General features: G+C 36.9%; 1 protein-coding gene, 1 long non-coding RNA gene and 1 pseudogene across 10 annotated transcripts in view; all 3 read left to right on the top strand.

Annotated features, from left to right (window-relative positions):
* The window catches only part of ATM (ATM serine/threonine kinase), a 145,679-nt gene that overhangs the window by 36,866 nt on the left and 87,113 nt on the right, over nucleotides 1-21,700 (top strand). For all 8 annotated transcript variants that reach the window (XR_004270954.1, XM_032285673.1, XM_032285677.1 and 5 more), the window contains 12 exons: nucleotides 3,473-3,698; nucleotides 5,978-6,103; nucleotides 6,962-7,087; nucleotides 8,448-8,537; nucleotides 9,864-10,035; nucleotides 10,790-10,989; nucleotides 14,082-14,164; nucleotides 14,257-14,412; nucleotides 15,518-15,593; nucleotides 15,708-15,838; nucleotides 19,690-19,807; nucleotides 21,163-21,336. Coding sequence is in view for 7 of the 8 variants with exons in the window: in XM_032285673.1 (XP_032141564.1) it covers nucleotides 3,473-3,698; nucleotides 5,978-6,103; nucleotides 6,962-7,087; nucleotides 8,448-8,537; nucleotides 9,864-10,035; nucleotides 10,790-10,989; nucleotides 14,082-14,164; nucleotides 14,257-14,412; nucleotides 15,518-15,593; nucleotides 15,708-15,838; nucleotides 19,690-19,807; nucleotides 21,163-21,336 (1,678 nt within the window). In the remaining variant the exon portion in view is untranslated. The remainder of the gene's footprint in view (nucleotides 1-3,472; nucleotides 3,699-5,977; nucleotides 6,104-6,961; nucleotides 7,088-8,447; nucleotides 8,538-9,863; nucleotides 10,036-10,789; nucleotides 10,990-14,081; nucleotides 14,165-14,256; nucleotides 14,413-15,517; nucleotides 15,594-15,707; nucleotides 15,839-19,689; nucleotides 19,808-21,162; nucleotides 21,337-21,700) is intronic.
* Nucleotides 5-3,448, top strand: LOC116556349 (annotated as a pseudogene). The gene has a single exon (XR_004270955.1). The product of XR_004270955.1 is annotated as a BTB/POZ domain-containing protein 10 pseudogene (transcript).
* On the top strand, nucleotides 17,933-19,626 carry LOC116556352. Its single transcript, XR_004270956.1, has 2 exons — nucleotides 17,933-18,532; nucleotides 18,576-19,626. It is a non-coding gene; the product is annotated as an uncharacterized LOC116556352 (long non-coding RNA).

The following is a 21,700-nucleotide window of genomic DNA, read 5'->3' as shown; positions in this document are numbered from 1 at the left end:
ATGTTTTCTAATATTGTTCTTTGTCATTTTAAGATATAGCTTTAATTACAAAGATAATAATTTTAGCTGGGTAGTAGTTGCGTCTTAATAATTTATAAACTAAATTGGTCCCAAAAAATCACAACTGTTAGCCAGGGAAAAGGTTGTTTTAATTCAGTGATTGTAATCTATGTTCTATAACATCAGACGAAGGTTACTATTTTTTAATGCTATATAGTATGTGACAAGTGCCAGTGGGAAAAATTGAATGGTTATACTGGGAAATTAAGAATATAAAATTTATTTGAAATAAGTTCTTAAAGGTACGACCCATTTCTGTACATCAACTGTGATTTGACTGTTAGCTTTAAAAACTAATGATAATTGAAAACAAAAAATTAATCTAAACCTGATTTTAGTTGATTGACTCAAAAGACTTAGGTTGTATTACTGTGACTGAAAATGACTCACTGGCACAAAGATTCCTTATCTCCCTCAAGAGGGCAAAAGATGAAAAAAATTTTTACTTTTTGGAGAAATTGATGGTGAAAAACAAATACTAACCACAATAATGAAAGTTTCACTGCAAGATCATTACTTTGCTAACCAAAAGGATGCATAACTGCTTAACCATACCAGATGTTAAAGGTTTTTAAACTTATGCTTGTTACTCCCTCTGCTTGGTGAAAAAACAGATATGTTTTCAGACAGTGTTATGTTCAACATTTATATATGGTGTTTTAAAAGACACTTTCTGAATTTGCCTTTGAAATTGTAACTTGTGGAGGAGTAGGCCTGCATCCAGCCGGGCCAGGACAGCTCTGCTACTCGCAGCCACCTCAGTGGCTGCCTCCACAGCCACTTCCGGAGGGATCTGGCTGAGGAGGAAGTGGAGGTGTCACCGGCCTCGGCCTTTGCCCCAGTCCTCTGTGGGCACTGAAGGGGGACTACAGGTTCGACAGTTATGGGTGCTACATGTGTGCATTCAGAGCAGTAGTGTGCGGAAGCTTGCAGTGGGATGGCAGGACGGCCTCATCCCTATGACAGTAACTCCAGTGATCCAGAGAATTGGAATCAGAAATTGCATAGTAGGCCTTGTAAACTTTATAAACATTCAAGTATTTCCTCACGTGTTGCTAAAGGAGGAGTTGACCATACCAAAATGAGTTTACATGGTGCTAGTGGGGGACATGAAAGATCAAGAGAGAGACGAAGGGCAAGTGACAGATCACGAGATTCATCCCATGAAAAACAGAGTCTCAGCTCACTCCTTGTATTAGAAATCTGACTTCTCCTACACAACAGCACCACGTTGAACGAGAAAAAGATCACAGTTCCTCTCGTCCAAGCAGTCCACATCTTCAGAGCACCCCCAAATGGTTCCATTAGCAGTACTGGGAACAGCAGCAGAAACAGTAGACGGTCAAGTTCAGATGGTAGTTGTAAGACATCTGGGGAGATGGTGTTTGTATATGAAAATGCAAAAGGAGGAGCTTGGAATATAAGAACGTCAGAATGAGTGACAGTAATAGTGGATAACACTAGATTTGTTGTAGACTCATCCATTTTTATTGCACAGCTAAATACAATGTTGGGCAGGATGTTTGGATCTGGCAGAGAACATAACTTTACATGACCCAATGAGAAATGAGAGTATCAGGTGGCAGAGGGAATTGGTTCCACTGTGTTTCGAGCTATTCTGGATTACTATAAAACAGGAATATTCCATTGTCCTGATGGCATATCTATTCCTGAACTGAGAGAAGCATGTGACTATCTTTGTGTCTCTTTTGAATATAGTACTATTAAATGTAGAGATCTCAGTACCCTAATGCATGAGTTATCAAATGATGGTGCTCAAGGACAATTGGAATTTTATTTGGAAATGATCCTCCCTTTCATGGTAGCTGGTGCCCTGAGGCGGGAACAGGAATGTCATATAGTGGTGCTTACAGATGATGATGTGGTTAATTGAGATGAAGAATATCCACCACAGATGGGAGAAGAATATTCACAAATTATTTATAGCACAAAATTATATATATTTTTCAAGTACATTGAAAACAGAGATGTGGCCAAGTCAGTTTTGAAGGAGAGGGGTCTTAAGAAGATTAGATTGGGAATAGAAGGTTATCCTACCTACAAAGAAAAAATGAAGAAAAGGCCTGTAGGCCACCCAGAAATGATCTACAACTATGTCCAAAGACCCTTTATTTGAATGTCCCAGGAGAAGGAAGAAGAAAAGAGTCGGCTTGTAGACTTTCAGTGTGTAAAGAGTAAATCTATCACCAACCTTGCAGCAGCTACGGCAGACATTCCCCAAGACTAGCTGGTAGTGATGCACCCAACTCCGCAAGTGGATGAGCTGGACATTCTCCCCATCCATCCCCCTTCTGGCAACAATGACCTTGATCCTGATGCACAGAATCCAATGCTGTGATGCTGATGTTCCTTGAAACCATAGCATGCTACTCTTCACAGTGACGTTATACTCTCCTCATTCTGCACTGCAAGGCCACTCTTCATTGTGAGATGCACATAACAATGTTTAGGATATTGCAGTGTAGGATTTTTTAAAGACCAAAGGTAGCTGAATGGTTTTTTTTTTTAAATGAATACAACTCTGTCATCTTGAAGTTCCAGTTATATACATGTATTTGTTTACCAGTAGGTTTGTGAAATTGTTTCTTTGTATGAGGGTTGGTCCTTTTTCACACATCTAGTTCTTTTCGAAAGTGGTGGAAATTGGCAGCTGGGATACTTTCAGTTTGGATTGATAACCATCACACCCCAGATAAAATGCAGAATATTATATAGTTGCACTTTATAAATGGTGGTTAAATGGAAATGTTCAAGCCATTTTATAGTTGTGATGCACAATATAACTTAAGTAAGTGCTTCTGTCAAAGTAATCCTTCAGTAAAATTTGTATAGTTTGCTGCCCTTGATGAGCAGAAAGTATTTATCTTGGGCTTATCTAAATGATCAGAATGAGATTTAATGCCCGTATCACACCAGTTCAGTTATCTCCAGTCCCGGTTCACCCTTTAGAGTGAGACACATGCAGGGAGTATGAATGTCAGAGGTGGCTTATTATCCAGTCTGCCTTATCCTTAATCTGTCACAGATATTTATTTACTGATGCTTTTTTTTCTTAAGAGTTATGAGATAGGAAAGTGAAGTGTTTGCTCTTCATTTACTAAATGATTATAAACTCGAGTTTTTCATCAAAATAAAATTCCATTGTCTTTTTTTAAAAAAAAAAAATGTATTTCTTTTGTCTATTAGTAAAATTGCTACTGACTAATGAAAGTTGATACGAGTAGGTTTCAAAGTCCAAAGAAGAGAAGCGTTTAAAGAATAATCTATTAATTGTATAAGTAGTCTTTGAATGATGTAGATATTGTGTTAATGTTTTCCTTTGTAATATATTGCTAATATATAGAGGCGAAGCATTAGGTAGTTTGTTCATAAAGATCTTACTTTCTTCAAGTGAACAACACCAAAAAGATAAAGAAGAACCTTCATTTTCAGAAGTAGAAGAACTGTTTCTTCAGACAACTTTTGACAAGATGGACTTTTTAACCACTGTGAGAGAATGTGCTACAGAAAAGTACCAATCCTGTATTGGCTTTTCTGTCCACCAGTATCTCAAGGAATCACTGGTTCGCTATCTTCTGGGATTATCAGAACAGCTTCTAAATAATTATTCATCTGAGGTGAGATTAAAAAAAAAAAAAGAACTAAGCTTATATATATTCAACTTTGGTAAACCGTTAGGGAGGAGAAATAGGGGCAGGAAAAACACCAAGGATGGTGGGAGGCTTGGTTTTAAAAGTAAAATGGCACTAAAGGGCTACAAATTGGGAAAACTTAGCATAATTAAAGGAAAACTCAAGAATAATAATTTGAGTACGTCCTTTGTGCTGGGAATTATGGTAGACATTAAAAAATTCCTTGTGTAGGATAGTGGGGAATAGTAAGAGTTTGAGCATAGGGATTATATGATGAAAAAAAACTCTGAATACAAAGGAGGGAGATGTTACAGTAATAGAAAAGAACACAATTTAAACAAATCTAATAGATTTTGGTGGTATATGAAGAGGGACGAGGGACTGGTAAAGACAATAAATGGACTAGCAATTATTTTAGACGTCATCTAGGTATTTCCTTTAGCCTCATAAAATCACAAATTCTCTTCACGTATGCTGTTTTCTTGCCAAAACTCCCGTTTTTAAAAATGTGAAATGTCTACCTATTTCTGTGTATTCAGATCATCCACATGTGAAAATCCTTCCTAATACCTTTCTTAGAATCTCAGAAAGTGAGAGTCTAAGAATTTTTCTTTTTGAGACAAAGTCTCGCTCCGTTCCCCAGGCTGGAGTGCAGTGGTGTCACCTTGGCTCACTGCAGCCTCCGCCCTCTGGCTCAAGCAGTTCTCCTGCTTCAGGTTTCTGAATAGCTGGTACTACAGGCATGTGCTGCCATGCCCAGCTAATTTTTGTATTTTTAGTAGAGACAGGGTTTTGCCATGTTGGCCAGGCTGGTCTTAAACTCCTGACCTCAGGTGACTGGTCTGCCTCGGCATCCCAAAGTGCTAGGATTACAGGTGTGAGCCACTGTGCCTGGCCTAATAATTTTTCATCTTTTAATTTTATAGTACTTAATATTTCACATTTTTAATGGCAGTTAGCATTTTCTTTATACCATGGATATTTACATATGGTTTGTATACAAATATCTCTTGAACTATCACATACACTGTTTTGTTTTGTTTTGTTTTGTTTTGAGATGGAGTCTCGCTCACTCACCCAGGCTGGAGTGCGATGGCGCGATCCTGGCTCATTGCAACCTTCTCCTTCCGGGTTCAAGCGATTCTCCTGCTTCAGTCTCCCAAGTAGCTGGGACTACAGGCGTCCATCACCATGCCTGACTAATTTTTATATTTTTAGTAGAGTCAGGGTTTTACCATGTTGGCCAGGCTGATCTCAAACTCCTGACCTTGTGATCCGCCCGCCTTGGCCTCCCAGAGTGCTGGGATTACAGGCATGAGCCACGGCGCCCAGCCCATATAAGCTCTGAAAAGGGCATACATATTTTTATTAATCTTTGTATCCTCCACAGTGCCTTGTTATATGGTAAATGATTAAGTGAAATAAAGCCTGCAATCTCTTCAAAGGAGTGAATTCAGTAGCCAGGGAAAATGACCTGAGGACCTGGGAAGGGACAGTGTGCCTCTTTCTGATCTTTTGCTGACATTCTTCTGCACCACAATTGTAACTACTTTCAAGTAATTTAGTTTTGTGTATTTTCTCCTAGAATGCCATTTCTTACCCTGTGGGAACAAAAAATCAGAACATCTTGTGTGTAACTTAGCAGATTCTTATGTAATTCTCTAAAATTGTCTAAACTGTTTTTTGGGATGGAGTCTCACTGTTGCCCAGGCTGGAGTGCAGTGGTACGATCTCAGCTCACTGCAACCTCTGCCTCCTGGGTTCAAGCAATTTTTCTGCCTCAGCATCCTGAGTAGCTGGTATTATAGGCACCTGCCGTCACTCCTGGTTAATTTCTTGTGTTTTTAGTAGAGACACTGTTTCACCACGTTGGCCAGGTTGGTTTTGAACTCCTAACCTCAGGTGATCCTCCTGCCTCGGCCTCCCAAAATGTTGGGATTACAGGCATGAGCTACTGTGCCCAGCCAGCTGTCTAAACTTTATCTACTAGAAAAAATGTTTTATGCTAGTCTGTGGGGTCAAAAAGCTGAGTAAGTCAAGGTTCCTGTTCCTCAGAAGCTTAAAATATCATTTTAATGTTTCTTTATATGACTAATTTCTACTCATGTTCTAGGACTTATAGTCATTTATTTGCCTATCAACTTTTTTTCTTTTCTTTCATCCCTACCTCAAATATTTAAGAGCCTATGTGTACAGTACACTTTACACCCTAAGATGATATATTCTGTATGGCCATTAGGAGATAATTTGTGGTTTGCTTTAAGATTACAAATTCAGAAGTGCTTGTCCGGTGTTCAAGTCTTTTGGTGGGTGTCCTTGGCTGCTACTGCTATATGGGTGTAATAACTGAAGAGGAAGCATATATGTCAGAATTATTCCAGAAAGCCAAGGTAGGAGAATTTATGCTAATAAAGTTTCTGATAAATTTGAATGAAATGTATTCCTGAGAAAATTATTACATTTGTTTGGAAGACATTAAATTTTATGTAGGTTAACCCTTTCTCTTTAAATTATGTAATATGAGAAGAAATTATACTGTGTATTTTTAAAACTTGAAATTACTATAAGCCAACTATAAATAATTGTAAATGAAAAAATATCACATTAAAATCTAATCTCATTAAAATATTGATTTTGCCTACTTTTTTTTTTTTTTTTTTTTTTTTTAAGAGATAGTCTCGCTCTCTGTAGCCCAGGCTGAAGTGCAGTGGTGTGATCTTGGCTCACTGCAGCCTCTGCCTCCTGGATGCCGGTTCAAACAATTCTCCTACCTCAGCCTCCCAACTATCCGGGATTACAGGCACGAGCCACCATGCTCAGCTAATTTTTGTGTTTTTTAGTAGAGATGGAGTTTCACCATGTTGGCCAGTCTGGTTGTGAACTCCTGACCTCGTGATCCACCTGCCTTGGCCTCCCAAAGTGCTGGGATTACAGGCATGAGCCACCGCGCCCGGCCTGTCTGTCCTTTTTAAAGTTTTCCCTGTGATCAGTTATATTGAAGAATCTTCGATTAAGGGTATTAATCAAGTAGGCTGTAAGCATGAAACTCTGATCTCTTGGTAGTACTAATTGTTAATGATTTTTACTTACACTAGATGACTACATGGAACTTCCAAAAACATTTCATTTTTTCTGTTCACTTTATTTTTTATTTTATAGGGTATGTCCAAGATCAAAGTGTACTTTTAAAAGCAATACTAAACTGTAATTTTAACTGGAATTTGCATTTTTCCTTCTCTTTGTAATAGTCTCTAATGCAATGTGCAGGAGAAAGTATCACTCTGTTTAAAAATAAGACAAATGAAGAATTCAGAATTGGTTCCTTGAGAAATATGATGTATCTATGTACACGTTCCTTGAGCAACTGTACCAAGGTAAGATTTTCTTCTTGTTTTGTTTTTTGAGATAGGATCTTTTTCTGTCACCCAGGCTGGAGTGCAGTGGCATTGTCACAACTCAAAGTAGCTTGACCTCCTGGTTTCAAGCAATTCTCCTGCCTCAAGGTCTTGAGTAATTTGGACTACAGTTATGTACCATCTAGCTAAAATTCTCTTTTTACTTGATAGTATAGTCTATGCAGGGGATTGATTACTGGTTGGTGTTACTGTTTTGGTGTCCACTCATAAGTTTGTTTTTTACTTTTATTTTTATTCTTTTTTTTTTTTTTAAAGACAGTCCCTTGCTCTTTCACCAGGGCTAGATTGCAGTGATGTGATCACAGCTCACAGCAGCTACGACCTCCTGGGCTCAAGTGATCCTCCCACGTCAGTCTCCCTAGTAGCTGGGACTACAGGTGTATACTATCATGCCTGGGTGATTTTTGTATTGTTTGTATTGATGGGGTTTTACACATTGTCCAGGCTAGTCTCAAACCCTGGGCTCAAGTGATCCTTCCACTGCAGCATCTCAAAGTGCTGTGATTACAGGTGTGAGCTACCATATTTGACCACATTCATAAGTTTACAAACTGATTTAAAATTAAATTGAATGGTATATAAAGGTAATATCCAGATGAATAAGCAATAGGAATTTGAGTTTCTCAAGAAACTAATTTTATAATTTCAGAAAGTCTTCTGAGATTGTCTTACCACTTCTGTATACAACCATGTAGATGATTCTTTTATTCCCAGCACATTTCATTCATTTAATAAAAATCTGTTGACTCAAACTTTGTGGTATGCATAGCAGGGCTAGGGAGCAGCACAACGATAACTCTAGCACATACTTTACTTTTTTTGCTCAGATTATCTTACATAACATTTGATAGAAAGAGTGCTACTGTGTGTAATCTTTGTTTTTATCTGCAGCAGACCCGTGAGGTAGCCAAGCCAGTCCCCAGAGTATTGATAATAATTGGAAATATATATGAAACCTAATATTACGTACATGGCTGTATATCAATATTATCAACATACTTTTTGTTTTGTAACGTGTTTTTCCTCCCTTTTGGTGTAAGTGGGAAAGGAGAAAAGCAGAAGAATAAATTCTAACCTATAATTACAGCTTAATTATGTTTAGAGTCAATAGCTGTTACTTTAATGCCGTTAAAGCATAATGAAAGATGTACAGTATAGTAACGATTACGCTAAGGAAAGATGTGTTTTGGAAGCTGCGTATATCATGGCCCTAATAGTAAACCATTTATCTACATTTCATTCAAGATAGAGAAAACATTGTCTGCCAAGAATAACTGTTTTTATTTCTTTGTTGCTTGGTTCTTTGTCTTAATTAAAGAAGAGTCCAAGTAAGATTGCATCTGGCTTTTTCCTGCGATTGTTAACATCAAAGCTAATGAATGACATTGCAGATATTTGTAAAACTTTAGTAAGTATGCTTCCTATTTTGCTATCATATTTCCATTCTAATATGCTTAATTTTTTGGTTGAAATATCTTTGTAAGTAGGGATGCATCTGAAAACATATAACATCTTACATTTTTATAAATGTGGAAATTAAATAGTTGTTTGTCTTGTAAGGAAATATACCTGATTGCATCTTAATATCAATACCTACCATAGTGAGTGCCTGCCTTCAGTTTCTCAATAAATAATACACTGAATGATTGGGAACTAATCATCCAAGCTTATACCTATTGCTATGCAACACTGTACCAAAATTCAAAATAATTACTTGTTCTTTAAAAGTGACCAAAAATCTTGCCAGACAAGCAACATATTCTTATTGTAGTATTTATTTTTCTTCTATACAAATGGGCTTATGCCACATACATTTTTTTGTCTGAACCATTGCTGGCCATACAAAGTAGATATTGAAATATCCTGAGTGAAAACATATTCTATAACTTGCTTATTTCCATTTTATGACACATCTTAATCATTTTCCATGTCACTGTACTTATTTTATAAGCTGTCTGCCATTATACTTTAATTAGCAGTGCATGGTATTCGATTGTGTGGTAATAATGAATAGTATGTATGTATATAAAAGCCCATCGGCTCCTTTTATTTATTTATTTATTTATTTTTGAGATGGAGTCTCACTGTGTTGCCTAGGCTGGAGTTCAGTGGCACAATCTCAGCTCACTATAGCCTCTGCCTCCCAGTTTCAAGAGATTCTCCTGGCCGGGCGCGGTGGCTCAAGCCTGTAATCCCAGCACTTTGGGAGGCTGAGGCGGGTGGATCACGAGGTCAAGAGATCGAGACCATCCTGGTCAACATGGTGAAACACCATCTCTACTAAAAATACAAAAAATTAGCTGGGCATGGTGGTGCGTGCCTGTAATCCCAGCTACTCAGGAGGCTGAGGCAGGAGAATTGCCTGAACCCAGGAGGCGGAGGTTGTGCTGAGCCGAGATCGCGCCATTGCACTCCAGCCTGGGTAACATGAGTGAAACTCCGTCTCAAAAAAAAAAAAAAAAAAGAGATTCTCCTGCCTCAGCCTCCTGAGAAGCTGGGTTTACAGATGTGTGCCACCACACCTGGCTAATTTTTGTGTTTTTAATAGAGACAGGGTTTTACCATGTTGGCCAGGCTGGTCTCGAACTCTTGACCTCAAGTGATCCGCCTAGGCCCCCCAAATTACTGGGATTACAGATGTGAGCCACTGTGCCTGACCTGATTAGGTAAATTTTAAGTACAACATGGTCCTGCAAGAAGCTATCTTGAACATCTTTGTTTCTCTTCCTTGAAGGCATTCATAATCAAAAAGCCATTTGACCATGGAGATATAGAATCAATGGAAGATGATGCTAATGGAAATCTAATGGAGGTAGAGGATCAGTCATCCTTGAATCTATTTAATGATTACCCTGATAGTAGTGTTAGTGATGCAAATGAACCTGGGGAGAGCCAAAGTACCATAGGTAAATACATATTTACTGCTTGGGATTTCTTTTACCTCTTTATATTAATTTGGCAGTATAAGAGTCCTCATTGATATCAATTTTATGCTTATTTCATTTTCCCTTAGTCTAGCCTTTTAGGATTATTCCTATATACTTCAAATTTTTCTGATTTTTACTCGAATTTATTAGTTTCCTATTTAATTCTTCATAGGAGGAACTTAAGATAACTATTAAAGGAATAAAACCATATGATAGATTGTTTGGACAATAGAAAGCAGGAAATGAAAACTCACCCATCATACCATTGCTTTTAATCTTTCTCTGTTATTTCTTTATAGAACCTTTCAAAATTGTAATCAACATTCACATACGTTATTAATGTCTGTTTAATATTAATTATAAGTATTTTTTCCACGTAGTTGCTTGTCTTGATAGCCATACTTTTTAATGGCTTCACCATTTTTCAATCACAAAAAACCATAATTTGCTTGACATTTTTTATTGTCAGAAATTTAGATTATAATGTATTTTCCTATAATAAACATTATTGCAGTGATCGTTTGTCTAAAGGGTTTTTCCCCCCATATTTTAAATTATTTCTTGACAACAGAATCCTGGATAATTTTTTAAAAAGACTTTTAAAGCTTTTAGTATATAATTAATTTTACTATAATTCTGTTTTTCATATACTTTTTTTTGTAAAGAGGAGGACATTTGAGTTAATATATATGGCTTTTGTGACCCTCTCTTAATGAGTGCTTTTTATTTTTAGGTGCCATTAATCCTTTAGCTGAAGAATATCTGTCAAAGCAAGATCTACTCTTCTTAGACATGCTCAAGTTCTTGTGTTTATGTGTAACTACTGTTCAGACCAATACTGTGTCCTTTAGGGCAGCTGATATTCGGAGGAAATTGTTAATGTTAATTGACTCTAGCACGCTAGACCCTACAAAATCTCTCCACTTGCATATGGTGAGTTACATTAAATGAACAAGCTGTTGGATTTTATCTGATGTTGCTGACTAAATGTAAAGAGTTACAAGTAAGAATCACATGCTGTCTTTGAAGAATTGAAATTGCTCTCTTGAGAAATGAACCTGAGACTAGTTGGAAAATAACATTTTTTCTTTTAATGTGCTGTGAACAAATTTAAGAAGATGCTGAAATGTTAAAATTTAGATGGGTATTGGATAGATTTATTCTCTTTAGGTTTAATTAATTATTATATATTATTTTAATTAGGCTAAGAAACATAGACCCCGAATGTAAACAATACGTAACATTGTGTTTGAAGCTGGAATATTGTTTTTACCTTAGTTTATATATTTTCAGTTTTTTGGATTTGATTTCAAAATGATACAAGAATACTACAGAATACTTCCATATACTCTTGATAAGCTTTTACAGTTAACATGTTACCACTCTTGCCTAATATTCCCTCTCTCCACATATACTCACACACAGATACTCACATTATTTTCTCTGAACCATTTTGAGATGAACTTGCACACATGATGCTCCTTACACTTCAGGGTACATTTCCTAAAAACAAGGGTGCACTTCTTTTTAGCCACAGTATAATCATCAAAATCAGGAAGTTAACATTTTATCATTGCATTTAGGTGCATAGTCTGTTTAGTCTCCTTCAATCTGGAACAGTTCTTTTCTTATTTAATATGACCTTCATGTATTTGAATAGTACAGGTCCACTGCTCTGAGTTTGTCTGTTTCCTCATGATTAGATTTATACTTTGATGAGAATGTTACAAAAGTAATTCCTCTTTTGCCTTCACCCTGTCCATTTATCTGCATGTTGGTATCTTCAAATTCAATCCAGTATCACACAGTTTATCTTTTTTTTCTGTCCAAATTTATAAATTTCTTTTTTTCTTTGAGATGGAGTTTCACCCTTGTTGCCCAGGCTGGAGTACAGCAGCGTGATCTCAGCTCACAGCAACCTCCACCTTCTGGGTTCAAGTGATCCTCCTGCCTCAGCCTCCCAAGTAGCTGGGATTACAGGCATGCGCCACCATGCCTGGCTAATTTTGTATTTTTTATTTATTTATTTATTTATTTTTATTTATTTCTTTTTTTTTGAGACGGAGTTTCACTCATGTTACCCAGGCTGGAGTGCAATGGCGCGATCTCGGCTCACTGCAACCTCCGCCTCCTGGGTTTAGGCAATTCTCCTGCCTCAGCCTCCTGAGTAGCTGGGATTACAGGCACGCACCACCATGCCCAGCTAATTTTTTGTACTTTTAGTAGAGATGGTGTTTCACCATGTTGACCAGGATGGTCTCGATCTCTTGACCTCGTGATCCACCCACCTCGGCCTCCCAAAGTACTGGGATTACAGGCTTGAGCCACCGCGCCCGGCAAATTTTGTATTTTTTAGTAGAGACGAGATTTCACCATATTGGTCAGGCTGGTATTGAGCTCCTGACCTCAGGTGATTTGCCCGCCTCAGCCTCCCAAAGTGCTGGGATTATAGGTGTGAGCCACCGAATCCGGCCTAAATTTATAAATTTATTTACTAGCAGTTAAAAAAACACCCCAAAACTGGCTGTCCCCTCGACCTGAATACATTTACTTATTTGCCCAACAACCTTATGTATAACTAATCTCCCGATGATGTGGGCCATTTTCTTAGCCTTAGCCCAGGCGTAGGTGGAGGCGGAGCTCTGGCCTAGTGAGTAGCAAGTTGGGTCCTAGGTCATGTCCTCAGTTCCAGCTAATTGGCAGACATGCCTAATAAATCCCTAATTAGAACCTCTGATCAAAGTAAATTGCAGGCTGAGGCATTGGTGGAATCCCTGATCATGTGTCCCACCCTTGGCGGGCGTGCACGTCAATCCTTTACAGTGAGAAAACAAGTTTGGTTGTGCCCTGTTTGGGCCCCTGGTTTAGGTCCTGGCAGATACTCTAGTTAAGTCTCTATCCCGACCAGGAAGAAGAGTTACATGCTTTTCTTCAAGTATTGATGTTTCAAGTCACTTCAGTCACTTCAAAACATTCAGTAACCTGATGTACATGACTTTCATGTCAAATAATGAAAAGGAGCATTTAATTTTCTTTGTTAATATCTGAAAAGGAATAGGCAATATTCTACATGTAAATAGGAAAAAAATCCCTTATGATTTCAGTATAGCTAGAAAATTATTTGGTAGCTCTCAGAAACTGGCTGCCTACATAATAACTACCATTTTAACTGGTAGTTGCAACAGCCCTTTCTGTCCATAGTACCGTAAAGAGCCTTACAATGTTGCCTTATGGGAAGATAGATCAGGGTGTTTGACTTCTTCTTTGCCTATGATTATCTCTGCTTTCTAAAATTCATTAATAGAATAGTTTTCAACCACTGGACTATTCTCCCCAAGCATTATTTTGGGAGAATGGATACTTACAGTTTCAGAATCTTGCTCAAGCTCTTAACTGCAACACACAATAGAAGCTAGACTTTTACATTTACCTTCTCTAATCCTCACAGTTATCTGGCCAGATGAGTGATATATCCCCATTTTACAGATGAGGATACAAAGGCCCTAGATGATGTAAGGCAAGTTTTTTAACCAGAAAAGTTAAGGCTTTGGTACTGGGACTTGAATTTTGCTGTTTGACTTCAAAGCCTTTTGTTTTTACTATACCCCTCTTAAAAATTTATAGCTGTATGTGTGTGCATGTATGAATTTATGTTTATATACTTTTTTTTTTTTTTTTTTTTTTGAGATGGAGTTTTGCTCTGTTGCCCAGGCTGGAATGCAGTGGTGCGATCTTGGCTCACAGCAACCTCTACCTCCTGGGTTGAAATGTTTCTCCTGCCTCAGCATCCTGAGTAGCTGGGACTACAGACCCCCGCTACCATGCCTGGCTAATTTTTGTATTTTTAGTAGAGATGGGGTTTGACCATATTGGCCAGGCTGGTCTCAAACGCCTGACCTTGTGATCCGCCCTCCTCAGCCACCAAACATGCTGGGATTACAGGCATGAGCCAGCCTATATTTATGTACTTTTTAACATAAATGATTTGTGAATAAATCTGACTTTTTTCCCTCCTACCATCTTAGTATCTAATACTTTTAAAGGAGCTTCCTGGAGAAGAGTATCCCTTGCCAATGGAAGATGTTATTGAACTTCTGAAACCACTATCGTAAGAAATATAAAACCTTATGTTCACTTTAAATTTATAAAATTACTGATGTGTTCTGTTAAGCTTATAAAGTTAAACTTTTTTCATCACAGCAATGTGTGTTCTTTGTATCGTCGTGACCAAGATGTTTGTAAAACTATTTTAAACCATGTCCTTCATATAGTGAGAAACCTAGGGCAAAGCAATATGGACTCTGAGAACACAAAGGATGCTCAAGGACAGTTTCTTACAGTAATTGGAGCATTTTGGTAGGTACAGCTTATTTTGTGGTCTTATTTTTCTTTTGCTATCTGTGGATACAAATGCAAATTTTGTATCTACATCAGTGATTTCTTCTGATCTTCCTACGTAGGTAATATATCTTTTAAGAACAGCGGAATGTAATTTGTGTTTCCCTCAGTTGCTTGAAGAACTACACTGCTTTTTTTAAGGCTTGGCTTTCTAAACCGTTTAACTCATTTCCCTGCAAATTTTGAGTCACTTAATAGTTTGACATAGATAGTGAATAAAGGAAGGATAACAAGCCAAAATCAGTTGAATTGTTCATGTTCCCAAAGTGAACAAATTGGCTTTGTCACTATCTGTTATTTTATCTATATTGTCACATTCTGAGATAACACCATGATACTTACAGAGGGACACATATATATATAATCTAGAACCCTTGTACTATTTGATTGATGAGTAATTCTAAATCAATAGAAGGTTTTTTGTGTTTTTTTGGGATGGAGTCTCACTCCATCACCCAGGCTGGAGTGCAGTGGTGCGATATGGGCTCACTGCAACCTCCGCCTACCGGGTTCAAGCAATTCTCCTACCTCAGCCTCTTGAGTTGCTATGATTACAGGTGCCTGCCACCATGCCTGGCTAATTTTTTTGCATTTTTAGTAGAGATGGGGTTTCACCATGTTGGCCAGCTGGTCTCAAACTCCTGACCTCAAGTGATCTGTCCACCTCAGCCTCCCAAAGTATTGGGATTACAGGCCTGGGCCAGTGCACCAGGCCAGAATGTGGTGTTGAAATCTTCGATATACCAAACAAAACTTTAACAAAGAAATTTATTTCTAAAGTAAATTTACTGTAATGTGGTAGGCATTCTATGGTAGCCCCCCAAAAAAGAGACTTGATGGTATAAAACAATCATTTGCACTAAAATGAATTCTTCCAAAGTGATTTCTTTTAGCTTGAATTTTTGGGAAGGTGAGTATGTTGGCATATTCCATATCATGACAAATAAGTTTAGCACAGAAAGACATATTGGAAGCAACTTATAATAACCTTGATATTCAGTGAGTTTTCTGAGTGCTTTTATTGGAATGATTATTTGACTTCAAAAAACTTACTTGATTTCAGGCATCTAACAAAGGAGAAGAAATGTACATTCTCTGTAAGAATGGCCCTAGTAGAATGCCTTAAATGTTTGCTTGAGGTGAGTTTTTGCATTTTATTAGTAAGATCTCCACTGAAAATTTTAAAGCAGTTTTTGTTTATTAATGAGTGAATTTTCTCTATTTCATATTCAACCTCATTTCTTTTCCCATAGGCTGATCCTTATTCAAAGTGGGCTATTCTTCATGTAATGGGAGAAGACTTTCCTGTAAATGAAGTATTTACACAATTTCTTGCTGATAATCATCACCAAGTTCGCATGTTGGCTGCCCAGTCAATCAATAGGTAATAGGTCAAGTATTCGTGAAGTATTTGGAATGCTGCAGACAGCAGTAGAGTGTCTAGCACAGTAACAGCTCACAGTTGCAATATTAAAAATAACTGACACTTATTGAGTATATATGATGTGCCTGGCATTTATGTTTTTTCGTAATTCTTACACTTCTATCACTTAGATTCTATTAATTCCTTCAATTTATAAATGAAACTGTGAGTGCGGTAAAGTAACTTCCTTATGCCACAGAGCTAATAAGTGGTTGACTTAAGTGTGTCTACTAACATAGGAGATATGGACTGTTTGAAAATTATTGTGATTTTTATGTGAGTTTATGAAATGATAATTAGCACATTTTACATTGTGCTAATTAGACAATTTACTTGAGTGAACATACAGTGTAGCCCTGGGATGATTCTATCACGAGGATCTTTTATATTTGAGTACTGGAATAAACATATATTAATTTGTTTTTGTTTTGTTTTGTTTTGCAACAAGAGTTTCGTTCATGTCTCCCAGGCTGGATGGAGTGCAATGGCATGATCTTGGCTCACTGCAGCCTCTGCCTCCTGGGTTCAAGCAATTCTGCCTCATCCTCCTAAGTAGCTGGATTACAGGCGCCTGCCACCATGCCTGTCTAATTTTTGTATTTTTAGTAGAGACGGAGTTTCGCCATGTAGGCCAGACTGGTCTCAAACTCCTGACCTCAGGTGATCCACCTGCCTCAGCCTCCCAAAGTGCTGGGATTACAGGCATTGTTTCTGTTTATGTGATTGATTACATTTACTGATTTGTGTATGTTGTACCAGCCTTGTATCCCAGGGATAAAACTGACTTGATCATGGTAGATAAGCTTTTTGATGTGCTGCTGGATTCGGTTTGCCAGTGTTTTATTGAGGATTTTCACATCAATGTTCATCAGGGATATTAGCCTGAAATTTTCTTTTTTTGTGTCCCTGCCAGATTTTCGTGTCAGGATGATGCTGGCCTCATAAAATGAGTTAGGGAGGATTCCCTCTTTTTCTGTTGTTTGGAATAGTTTCAGAAGGAACAGTACCAGCTCCTCTTTGTATCTCTGGTAGAATTTAGCTGTGAATCTGTCTGGTCCTGGGCTTTTCTTGGTTGGTAGGCTATTACTGCCTCCATTTCAGAACTTGTTATTGGTCTGTTCAGGGTTTCGACTTCTTCCTGGTTTTGTCTTGGGAGAGTGTATGTGTCCAGGAATTTATCCATTTCTTCTAGATTTTCTAGTTTATTTGCATTGAGGTGTTTATAGTATTCTCTGATGATAGTTTGTATTTCTGTGGGATCAGTGATGATATCCCATTTATCATTTTTTATTGTGTCTATTTGATTCTTCTCTGTTTTCTTCTTTGTTAATCTGGCTGGCAGTCTGTCTATTTTGTTAATCTTTTCAAAATACCAGCTCCTGGATTGATAGACTTTTTTGAAGGGTTTTTCATGTCTCTATCTCCTTCAGTTCTGCTCTGATCTTAGTTATTTCTTGGCTTCTTCTAGATTTTAAATTTATTTGCTCTTGCTTCTCTAGGTCTTTTAATTGTGATGTTAGGGTGTTGATTTTAGATCTTTCCTGCTTTCTTCTGTGGGCATTTAGTGCTACAAATTTTCCTCTAAACACTTTTTCATCCCAGAGATTCTGATATGTTATGTCTTTGTTCTCACTGGTTTCAAAACCTTAATTTCATTATTTTCCCAGTAGTCATTCAGGAGCAGGTTGTTCAGTTTCCCTGTAGTTGTGCGGTTTTCAGTGAGTTTCTTATGAGTTTTTTTCTATGGAAAGAAAGTTCTTGCAGCTAGCTCGGTGTCTGCCACCAGGGCCCTGGTAGTGTAGGCACCTGAGGGAATCTCTGGGTCTGTGGTTGCGAAGACCATGGGAAAAGCGTAGTTTCTGGGCTGGAATTCACTGTTCCTCAGGGCACAGTCCCTCATGGCTTCCATTGGCTAGGGGAGGGAGTTCTCCAACCCCTTGCACTTCCCAGGTGAGGTCACGCCCCACCCTGCTTCACCTCACCCTCTGTGGGCTGCACCCACTGTCTAACCAGTCCCAACAAGATGAGCTGGGTACCTCGGTTGGAAATGCAGAAATCACCCAGCTTCTGCATTGATCTTGCTGGGAGCTGCAGACTGGAGCTGTTCCTATTCAGCCATTTTGCTGTTCCCTTGTTTTGTTTTTCTTTAGCATTTATGATAACTTGAAACATTCTACTTTAATATATTTACTTCTCACTATTCTACTTGTATATAAATTTCTAAAAGCACTGGTTTTTGTCTGTTCTGTTCATGGCTGTATTTTTAGTACCTAAAACAATACTTGGCATGTGATAGGTATTCAATAACTGTTTTTAAAATAATGTACTTGAAAAAAAATTACATGATCCTATAAAAACATCAAAGCTGAAAAGTCATTTGAGTAACTTTACTGATCAAATGTAAGGGACCAATAATAAAAGATCACTATATTGTTCCAGCAGCCAAATAAAGTATTAAAACTGTTTCAGTAGTTGAATATGCTGACAGTAATGTTTTCATAAACTAGATTTTGTATCTAACTCCTTAGGTTTGGAACTCTTTTCAGTAAGAGTTTCCATTGTAAGGATTTCTAATGAATATGTTTAGAAGTTCAAGTTCTTACTAAATATCACAGATAAAAGATAGCAAATATATGCTGAACTTTAAGGACTGAGGTTATATAAGACTGCAAATATATGCTGAACTTTAAGGACTGAGGTTATATAAGACTGAGTTGAATGTAATAAGGCAGCAGTGTAGTGTTGGCATTGAAAAAAATTGAAGATTCATAAAGTATAAATTCAAGAATGACAAATAGCATTCTTTTTTTTTTTTTTTTAATTTTACACTTGTTAAATTTTGTCTCAGTTCATTTGTGTTGCTGTAAAGGAATACCTGAGGTTGGGTATTTATAAGGAAAAGAGGTTTATTTGGCCTGTGGCATCTACATCTGGTAAGGGCCTCAGACTCATGGCAGAAGGCAAAGAGGAATCAGTGTATGCAGAGATCACATGGTGAGAGAGGAAGCAAAGGAGGGTGGGGAAGGCAGTGCCAGGTTCTTTTTTTTTTAAAAAAAAAATAACCAGCTTTTGTGGGAACTTAATAGTGAGAACTCACTTATTCCCTATGCTTAGGCCTTTATTCATGAGGGATCAGCTACCATGACTCAGACACCTCCCATTAGGCATAACCTAATGAGGATCAGATTTCAGCATGACATTTGGAGGGTTAAACATTCAGACGGTAGCAGATATCTGACGTTTAGCTATTTTAAAAGCAGTTATAGAAACTAGAAGAATCAGAGGAACTTAATTATAAAAACTTTGATTACTAAAAAAGGATAACAGACAAAGTCGATTAAACAGTTATCCTTAAATATGTGGCTGCTATGTAAAAGGCACACTGATGAGCCTTTTACCATCACATAAAACAAAATTTAAATGGTACATTAAAACATTAACCTACCCACTTTGAGAGTGATTAAATATTAGAGCAGGCTGACATTGGAATCTTTGGACTCAACTAATTGGTATTTGGCCAGAGAACAGCTTATCTTTTCTGGCTAGTTTGAGTTCAGTGCTGTTCAAATTTGGGCGGCAGTTAAAAGAGATTTTAAGACCCTCTTCAATTCTAGGAGAAAATAGATTTTGTATTAAAGACCTTAATACTAAGCCGCTGGTCTGAACCTCTTTAAATAAACTCAGGTTTTATTAGTCTTTAAAAAAGAGATAGTATGTTATTATGTCTCACAGAGTGATTTATTTTTGTTTTGGAATATGCTTTGGATTAAACAATTATTTCACTTTTTGTTTGTTTGTTTGCTTGTTTTAAGATTATTCCAGGACACAAAACGAGATTCTTCCAGGTTACTGAAAGCACTTCCTTTGAAGCTTCAGCAAACAGCTTTTCTAAATGCATACTTGAAAGCTCAGGAAGGAATGAGAGAAATGGTAATTTTAAGTAACATATATTTGCTGTTATCACACGCTTGCCATGAATATTCCATAAATTACCAAGTTTGGCATAAGAGAGTTTATAATCCAGTAGTTTACTATATAAAACCGCTCTAAAACAACTATGAATTCAATGAAACTCCATTATTTCTAGGTTACAATCAGTCAAATCATAATAAGTTCTTTTGGTTTAACTTAATTTGTAGTATTTTTATGGAGAAACCCAAAATTTAACTGAGTTTCTCTGGGGGTATAAATGGCTTCCTTATTTTAAAAATCCTTTCATGTGTGATCTGATTAAAAACTAATTATGGGTGCAGGTGACAATTGGAAGAAATGGATTGAGAAAAAGATCAAATTATAGTGTTTCCAGTGAAACGTGATATTTCACATTGCTGTAGAATAATATAGTAATAATTGTCTTAGGATTCAAATTTTTTTCATATATTTATGCCCTGATTTGTTTCTTACGAGTATTTAAGATAAATGACTGTCAAATCTGTGATAGCAGGAAATTGAAAAAGACAGTTGAAGGAATGTGAATTTCGAAAAGAATTTCAATAGATTAGAAAGATAAGTGTAAATAACATAAATCTAATAGAGATAATGTATATTACACATTTTAAATCAGCCTGTCATCTGCAAAAAGGGAGAATAACGATCTGACAGCAATTCCTTTAGAAAAAGACCTAAAGAGTTTTACATCTTGAGATTATAGTATGAATCAGCATTGTATTACAGTTATCAAAAAAGGCCAACTCTATCTTACACTGCATTAACAGAAACATATTGTCATGAACAAAGTTGATACAAGAACTTGGATCTTCTATAATTTTTACTTTATTTATTTTTAGATTTTTAATTTTTATGGGTACATAGTAGGTGTGTGTGTGTGTATATGTATATACATTTGTGAGGTACATGAGATGTTTTGATACAAGTACACAATGTGATTATTTCAATGTGATGAAATAATCACATCATAGAGAATGGGATATCCATCTCCTCAAACAATTATCCTTTGTGTTACAAGCAATCCAGTTACACTGTTTTAGTTATTAAATGTTTCTGTATAGCCAGAATGTTATAGATCTGTGTCTTATAAAAAATGGGTGAAGGAACTGACTTAGTGGAAAGGCCATAACTGTTTTTAAATGTGTCAATGCTTGTGATTTAGTAAAGGTATTAAGTCCTTACTTTTTCTTGTAACAAAAGAACTATGATTAGTGAATAAAAGGTTCTCTAAATGTGAAATAGCTAGTCAAAAATCTGGAGTTCAGTTGGGATTTTATAATTGATCATTAAACATTTACGTTTTACCTTATGCTACTTTTTTTAAATTTCTTTTTAAGTCCCATAGCGCTGAGAACCGTGAACCTTTGGATGAAATTTATAATAGAAAATCTGTTTTACTGATGTTGATAGCTGTGGTTTTATCCTGTAGCCCTATCTGTGAAAAACAGGCTTTGTTTGCTCTTTGTAAATCTGTGAAAGAAAACGGATTAGAACTTCACCTTGTGAAAAAGGTATATGTGGATGAATATTTTATTATAAGCTTCCTTGGGTCACTGTGAAATAATTTAAAAAGTTAAAGCTAGATTTTCTAAGTGGCACTTATTTAAGACTAGGAAACAATTTTATTTTTTAGGTTGGGAATATTGGAAAGCAGTTATATAAAAACTATTCAAATGGTGTATTTATGTGTATGCACTGTCATTTCTCATATTCAGTTTAAGAGCATTTCACAAGGCTTTCATTGAACTAACAAGGGTGAATGACTTGTTTACCAGACAGACCAGGCTTTTGGAAATAGTATTTTTTGAGGGAAACATATGGACCCAAGAGCAGTATAGGTGTTTTGCCTGGAAGATTCTGGGGCAGCACATTGGG

The sequence above is a fragment of the Sapajus apella genome, unplaced genomic scaffold, assembly GCF_009761245.1.
Source record: "Sapajus apella isolate SASKATOON/1434 unplaced genomic scaffold, GSC_monkey_1.0 scaffold16, whole genome shotgun sequence".
Classification (NCBI taxonomy): domain Eukaryota; kingdom Metazoa; phylum Chordata; class Mammalia; order Primates; family Cebidae; genus Sapajus; species Sapajus apella.
Note: the sequence above shows the minus strand (reverse complement) of the source record. Positions and strands in the feature narration are given on the sequence as shown.